At 37.7% G+C, this 7,412-nt stretch overlaps 1 protein-coding gene and 1 pseudogene across 2 annotated transcripts; both read left to right on the top strand.

The window, feature by feature from the left end:
• LOC104763653 overlaps positions 1–2,670 on the top strand; it is a 3,641-nt pseudogene extending 971 nt beyond the window's left edge.
• Positions 4,658–6,940, top strand: LOC104762506 (alcohol dehydrogenase). Of its 2 annotated transcripts, none has more exons than XM_019239837.1 (8): positions 4,658–5,074; positions 5,170–5,305; positions 5,390–5,459; positions 5,545–5,638; positions 5,730–5,793; positions 6,057–6,198; positions 6,280–6,450; positions 6,548–6,940. In XM_019239837.1, exons 1-8 carry the CDS (start codon positions 4,810–4,812, stop codon positions 6,737–6,739), a joined length of 1,134 nt encoding a protein of 377 aa, XP_019095382.1. In that variant the 5' UTR covers positions 4,658–4,809; the 3' UTR covers positions 6,740–6,940. The 2 variants fall into 2 exon arrangements, with proteins under 2 accessions (XP_019095382.1, XP_010484117.1); XM_010485815.2 differs by having other exon boundaries at positions 4,810–5,074; positions 5,730–5,943.

Raw genomic sequence — 7,412 nt, 5'->3', positions numbered from 1 at the left:
AGTGATGAGGATGTGAAGAGTTTAGCAATGGGAGGTATTGGGGATTTGCTTAGTGAAGAAGATGAGGAAGAGGACGAAGATTATGAATTTCTTAAGAAGAAAGCTGTTTCTGCTTTTGGGTTTGCTAAGGAGAATGCTGATAATTCTTATTTGACTAAGACAAGGTAACGTTGTTGTAAATCTAGTTTCTTTTGTGTGCTGTTGAATTGTTTAGAAGACAAGAGTTAGGTTGCTGCAAAAGTTTTCATTACTTCTTACTCTGATCACTTGGTAAAATGTTTCTTTAACAGATTCGATCAGTGTCCATTGTCTCCCTTATCGCTAAAAGCAATCAAGGAAGCTGGATACGAGACAATGACTGTTGTGCAGGAAGCTACTCTTACTGTAATTCTCAAAGGTATGTGTTTCTCTTATAATTTTTCAAATGGTGCTTATTGGATCAATGATGCAGAAAAAAAATAACACCATGATTTAGGAAATTGTGATTCTACCATGCTTTATATGATCACGACCTGTTTCACCCTAGCAATCCAGTAGTAGAAAGAAAAGCTTACAAACTTTGTGAACCTTTCTTGAGGTAGAATATGTGGGATTTCTCAATTATACAAGGACTTCCCTTATAATTATCTTTTATATTTTTCTTTAATCCCTTGGTTTCGCTGGCATTTCTATCTTTTTCTAGGTAAAGATGTCCTAGCTAAGGCCAAAACAGGAACTGGGAAAACTGTCGCGTTTTTGGTGAGACATACCATACACTAAGTTGGCCATTTGGTAATGGATTGAACCTGTATTTGGGATTTGTGCTTATTTTGCTGATGTTTATTTTTAAGCTTCCATCAATTGAAGTAGTTGTCAAATCTCCTCCTACAAGCCCGGATAATAAGCGACCCCCAATTCTTGCGCTTTTGATATGTCCAACTAGAGAACTTGCCAATCAAGCTGCTACAGAAGCAAACACCTTGTTAAAGTATCATCCAACTATAGGTGTTCAAGTTGTGATTGGAGGCACAAGACTTGGTTTAGAGCAAAAGCGTATGCAAACTAATCCGTGTCAGGTGAGTATTGTTTCCTTTGGTTTATATAGTTGAGGCTCATCTTTGGAGAATTTTTTTAAAGTTCCTCCAATATCGTAACTGTAATTTGAAACTTTCAGATTTTAGTGGCTACACCTGGAAGGCTCAAAGACCATATCGAGAACACGCCAGGATTTGCGACAAGGTTAAAGGGTGTGAAAGTCCTTGTTCTTGATGAAGCTGACCATCTTTTAGACATGGGTTTCCGCAAGGACATTGAGAGGATAATTTCAGCTGTTCCTAAGGAGAGACAAACTTTTCTATTTTCCGCCACAGTACCTGAAGAGGTCTGTCTCATTTTCTTGCATAATTAGTTTGGTTTTGGTTTTTGTTGCGATAGTACCTTGTTGTCATGGGTCTTGATTTGTGTTTCTCTGATGTAAAGGTCCGCCAAATATGCCTTGTTGCTCTGAGGCGGGATCACGAGTTTGTCAACTGTGTTCACGAAGGCACAGGTGAGACACATCAACAGGTCAGACAAACGCACATGATTGCATCTCTGGACAGACATTTCTCTCTTCTGTACACACTTCTTCGCGAACACATAATGGATAATGTGGACTATAAGGTAAAACCAGTGCCTATTGCAGACCCTGATGACTATTGTTTTCCCTTTCTGACCAACTTTTGTTCCTGAAGGTCATTGTCTTCTGTACAACTGCTATGGTTACAAAATTAGTGGCTGATCTACTTGGTGAGTTAAACTTAAATGTGAGAGAGATACATTCTAGGAAACCACAGAGTTACAGGACAAGGGTTTCTAATGAGTTCCGAAAATCAAAGGGTTTGATTCTGGTAACTTCTGATGTATCTGCTCGAGGGGTTGATTACCCTGATGTGACCCTTGTTTTACAGGTAAAGTCTATCATACAATATTATAATATTCTTACCTAAACTTCAACTAAAAACTGTTTTTTCTTGGAGTTTAACAGAAATTGTATACATTTGTTTATATCTACCAGGTGGGGTTGCCAAAAGACAGAGAACAATATATACACAGACTCGGTAGAACAGGGAGAAAAGGAAAGGAAGGAGAAGGCATACTGTTGTTGGCACCATGGGAGGAATGCTTTCTATCATCTCTTAAAGACTTACCCATCACTAAGTCTTCTCTGCCAGCAATAGACCCCGAAACTGTGAAAAAGGTTAGCCCTTTTCATCACCAAATCACACTGATATTGGCAAAAAGCCTTTTTAATGAGACCACATCAAGAATATACCAATACCAATCTCTTAGCTTGATTAGCTGATATGTATGAGAAACTTTGCAATTGGAACACAAACAGGTGCAAAAGGCTCTTTGCCATGTGGAGATGAGGAACAAGGAGGCAGCGTATCAGGCTTGGTTGGGTTACTATAACTCACAGAAGATGATTGGAAGAGACAAAGACAGGCTTGTGGAGTTGGCAAACGAGTTTAGTCGAAGTATGGGACTTGACAATCCTCCAGCTATACCAAAACTTATCCTTGGTAAGATGGGTCTCAAAAATGTTCCTGGTCTTAGAGCCAAGTAGAAGAATTATTCTATAGTATCTTTTTGTATGTTGTTTTGACTTTGTATGAAATTCTTTTTTTTATTTAAATATTCTTTAGTTCATCATATTTATTTTGTAAATAAAAGCTGGCGGCCCACTAGGACGTTGAATTAGCCCATCTTTTGTTAACCGACTAAAATCGGAAAAATCGAAGTGTATATATATTGCTACTACTTGCTAGGTTACCCAATATCTCTAGTTTTTAACATATCTTTTTCTCTGTTGAATCGGCAAATCATGTCATCTCCCACATCGTTGACCAGTTCCTTGGCTAAGCCGCGCCTCCTATTCGCCATCGTACAAAACGGCTACGTAAACGCAAAAGCCTGCGGTGTGTGGAGCTTCTTCTCGTCACCTCAGCTTGAGAATCCATATGAGAGATCATCGTCCACGAATCTTGTAGCAGCGGCCGAATTCCATGTGAGATTCTCTCCAAACAATCTACTGATCAATCATGATTATGACCTAAGATATTGTTCATGTGGCTACGTCTCTGGCTTGTTCTATATCTATGGTAATCGATACCAGGCTAGACCTCTGATATCATATCAGACACGGGTACGTCTATTTGGTAGTCGTCCCCGTACCGGGGACATGTTGGGGATGGAAACTCTACGGGGATTCTATGGGGACGCCTTAGATGCTTTAGGGGAAGATAACATCGAATTTTTTTATATTTGCATCCATTTCATTGCATTCAAAACACTCTTATCATAAGCATATTTTCATTTCTTCATGTTTTTCTACTTTCTAAACTCTTTTCCCTTCTCTCCTTTTCCCATTAGCTTTACTAATCCCCTCTTATTCAAGGTATGGATATATTTTCTTATATGTTTATTGAAGTACTCATACCGTACCCGTATCTATAAATTTTTGCTTCAGGTGAAATAGTGTTTTCGATGAACAAGTATAAATCTAAACAACCGTTTTATGTTTTCTACTTCAATCCCGAAACGAAGACTCTCCAACGTGTTGAAATCCAAGGTTTTGCGTTTAAGAAACCTTGTAGTGTTCGCACCTTTGTAAACCACGTAGAGGATCTTAATCTTAACGATTTAGAAGTACTCAGGTCTGTCCACCCTCCACTGGAGAAGCCAGAATATGTAGAAGATTCAGAATCAGACTGAGAAGTGAGAAGGGACGTACGATATGTCGATGTCATCACTATCTGCTCTTAATTATCTATGCTTCTTTTTTCGTTTTTTTTGTCAACCTAATTTATCTATTCGTTTATGCTTTTTTCATATGTACCCTTTTCATTTTCAATAATAAAAGTACGTTTTATTTCAAATCCGTGTTCTTCATTGAAATCGATGTTTGGAGATTCAATATTTTTGATTCGTTTCCTATTGGTGTGGATTCGTTTATCTCCTTGTTAATGTTTATAAATCGAAGATCATGTACAACTTTTTTCTTAGATTTTGTATTAACAAGTATCCGACAGTCTTTCTGAATGAATTTGAATTCGGTTTATTTAGTAGTAGGCAATGCAAACATAATTTACAGGCTAATGTAGTCCGATCATCATAAAATAGCTCCTACGCATGACTAATTAGAACATGACAACGCTATCAGAATATGTGAAATTAAGAACTTTGTAAGTTGTAACAATATTCTGGTACGAAGTATAAGTCGCACTCAAACTTCTTAAAGGTTATTCATATATGTTCCTGCTTTGCTTTGTTTGCATTATGAATATGATTATTAATGGTTTAGTGGTCTTCCTCTTCAGATAAGATATACTGCCATCATGTATACATAGGAACTGTCTCCACTCCATTATGAATATGATTATTCATAGACGTCATTTTTTTTTCCAGATCTCTCTACTAATGCTTTGCTTGCATCATTTTTTGCTGTTTTACAAAAAAAAAAAAAAAAAAAAAAAAAAATCTTTTTGATTAATTATCGGATTCTTTGGTTAAAAAGGTGTTTAGTATCCTAATTTCGTAGATAAGATATACACGTGGATGTTGACCCCAGAACTGGAGTGACAAATCAAAGCACCTACGCACCATCGGCGCGTGAGTAACAAACACCTTCAGAAACTCAGTTCGTCAATACCAGCTAAGCGCGTGGAGTATATCAATCGAAAGTGCAAAACACTGACTAATCTCTCTCTCTCTCTCTCTCTCTCTCTATTGGTGTCAAGTGTCTCTTTCGTTGTCCAACACGCCGATCAACTCCTCCGTCGTGTTTGCATGGCGTTTGCTCCGATTCTCCGCCGGGCCTCCGCGGCCAAGAACCTCATATCATTAGCTAGACTCGCCGTGGGCTCTTCATTCTCCTCCAGGTCTCTGCAAACCGGAGCCACCGGCGATGATTCTCAATCCATGGGTGGGTATCACGTGAGCTCCGGCGGATTCATGCGTGGAGCCGTGTATCGCGAGCCCAATCAGCCTCTAACCATCGAAGAGTTTCATATCCCTCGGCCTAAAGTCAATGAAATTCTCATCAAAACCAAAGGTACAACAATTCTTCTCCATGTTCTAAGGATTTGGGCTGAATCAATCTGGAGGATTCGAATGTTGAAAGTTGAATTCTTTTCTTTTTGTGGGCAGCTTGTGGGGTTTGTCACTCTGATCTTCATGTGATGAAAGGAGAGATACCATTCTCTAGTCCTTGTGTTATTGGTCATGAGATCACTGGTGAAGTTGTTGAGCACGGTCCTCTTACTGATCACAAGATCATTAAAAGGTTCTTTCTTTTTTTCCATCTCAACACTATAATGGAATCATATGTTTTGTTTATAAATTCTGAATGTCTCAACTTTATGTTCAGATTTCCAGTTGGGTCTCGTGTAGTTGGAGCTTTCATTATGCCTTGTGGAACCTGTTCTTATTGTGCTAAGGTGAGGTCGAAACTGTAGTTGCTTTCATTAGATTCTTTAACCTGAGAACTGAAACGTTTTAGCTGATACTTTTACTTGGATACAGGGCCATGATGATCTGTGTGAAGACTTCTTTGCTTACAACAGAGCTAAGGGAACTCTTTACGATGGCGAAACTCGTCTCTTTTTAAGACATGATGGTAAATTTTGAATCTTGATTAGGCTTTTTCAACAGCAGGTGGCATGTTAGGAGAAACATGACTGTTTTACCTAATTACATTTTCTCTGCAGATTCACCAGTGTATATGTACAGTATGGGAGGGATGGCTGAGTACTGTGTCACACCAGCTCACGGGTTAGCTCCTCTACCAGATTCTTTACCCTTCACTGAATCTGCGATTCTAGGGTGTGCTGTTTTTACAGCATATGGTGCTATGGCTCATGCTGCTGAGATCCGTCCTGGAGATTCTATTGCAGTTATTGGAATTGGTGGTGTTGGTTCCAGGTATGCTAAATGTGTGGCATTGTCATTGAGCATCTGATTTTTGAGGATAGTTTAAACCTGAGGTTTTAATTGCTTCTTGTATGACCATAACCATCTTTGAGTTGTTGCTTCAGTTGTTTGCAGATAGCGAGGGCATTTGGAGCCTCGGATATAATTGCTGTGGATGTTCAGGATGATAAATTGCAGAAGGCCAAGACACTTGGTGCTACTCATATTGTCAACGGTGCTAAAGAAGATGCTGTTGAAAGGATAAGAGTATGGTTAATTAAGGCCTCTTTCTTGTGGAGATAAACCTTTGATTGATATCAATATGAAAAACTGTTTCTTCTCTCGTAGGAAATAACCGGTGGGATGGGTGTTGATGTTGCTGTTGAAGCCCTGGGAAGGCCCCAAACTTTCATGCAGTGCACACTAAGTGTGAAAGATGGTGGAAAAGCTGTGATGATTGGACTCTCAAAAGCTGGTTCTGTTGGAGAAATTGACATAAACCGACTTGTTCGTAGGAAGGTTTGGGTTCTAACTTTCTTGGCCTATTTTACTGGTCCTGACCATGATGTTGAATCTCTGTTTTGTTTTTTTTTGTTTTTCTCCAAATTTTGTGAAGATAAAAGTTATAGGGTCATATGGAGGAAGAGCAAGACAGGATCTTCCTAAAGTAGTGAAACTGGCAGAGTCAGGGATCTTCAATCTAACAAACGCAGTTTCAAGTAAATACAAGTTTGAAGATGCAGGAAAAGCATTGCAAGATCTCAACGAAGGCAAAATCGTTAGCCGAGGTGTTGTTGAGATACTATAACAATAAATAGCTATCTGGTTCTTGTTTGGTATAATGACTTGATTCACTAAGGTCTTTTTTGTTAGTTGCTAGCTGCTACAATCTTCAGACAAGTTCTTACTTGTTTGCTTCATTGTGCATAGCAAATTAGCAATGTCTTTTTGAACATTGTTCTTGTCTCTTGATAATCAATAAAGAAGCATGTACGTGTTTTTTCAACTAGATTCTTCTTGCTCTATAGCTTAAATAATGAGATCAATATGATAACACATGATATAGCCTTAACATGAAGATTATAGCCTCTATATGTAATCAATTAGAATTTTTTTTTTTGGATACCAAAATAGTCGAAGAAGACTTGAGAATATTCAGAGAGTGGCAGAGTAATAAAAAAAAATATAGTTTTGAGTTATCATACATACTGGTAAAAAAAATACAGTTACTAGACAGTTACAAGAAGAAAAAAAACTGTAGTAGCTAGACATTAAAATTCATAATTTTACTGTATTAATTTATTTTCAACAGTTATTATTTTTTGTTTTTGGTAATTCAGTTATTGTGTTTCTAAACTGTTTTTAAATAACTAAGATACAGTATATCAAATTCTTTCCAATTGTCAATTGGTTTTAAATCCATATTTGATTGAATAAACCTTTTTTTTTTTTTTTTTTTTAAAAAAAGAGTAAAAGATAAA

The sequence above is a fragment of the Camelina sativa genome, chromosome 18, assembly GCF_000633955.1.
Source record: "Camelina sativa cultivar DH55 chromosome 18, Cs, whole genome shotgun sequence".
Classification (NCBI taxonomy): Eukaryota; Viridiplantae; Streptophyta; class Magnoliopsida; order Brassicales; family Brassicaceae; genus Camelina; species Camelina sativa.
This window is presented reverse-complemented; position numbering and strand designations above follow the sequence as displayed.

Coding starts and splice junctions, on each gene's coding strand:
- LOC104762506 (XM_010485815.2), top strand. CDS start 4,810: ATGGCGTTTGCTCCGATTCTCCGCCGGGCCTCCGCGGCCAAGAACCTC. Junction 5,639..5,729: donor TCTCTTTTTAAGACATGATG/GTAAATTTTGAA, acceptor TTTTCTCTGCAG/ATTCACCAGTGTATATGTAC. Junction 5,944..6,056: donor ATTGGTGGTGTTGGTTCCAG/GTATGCTAAATG, acceptor TTGTTGCTTCAG/TTGTTTGCAGATAGCGAGGG.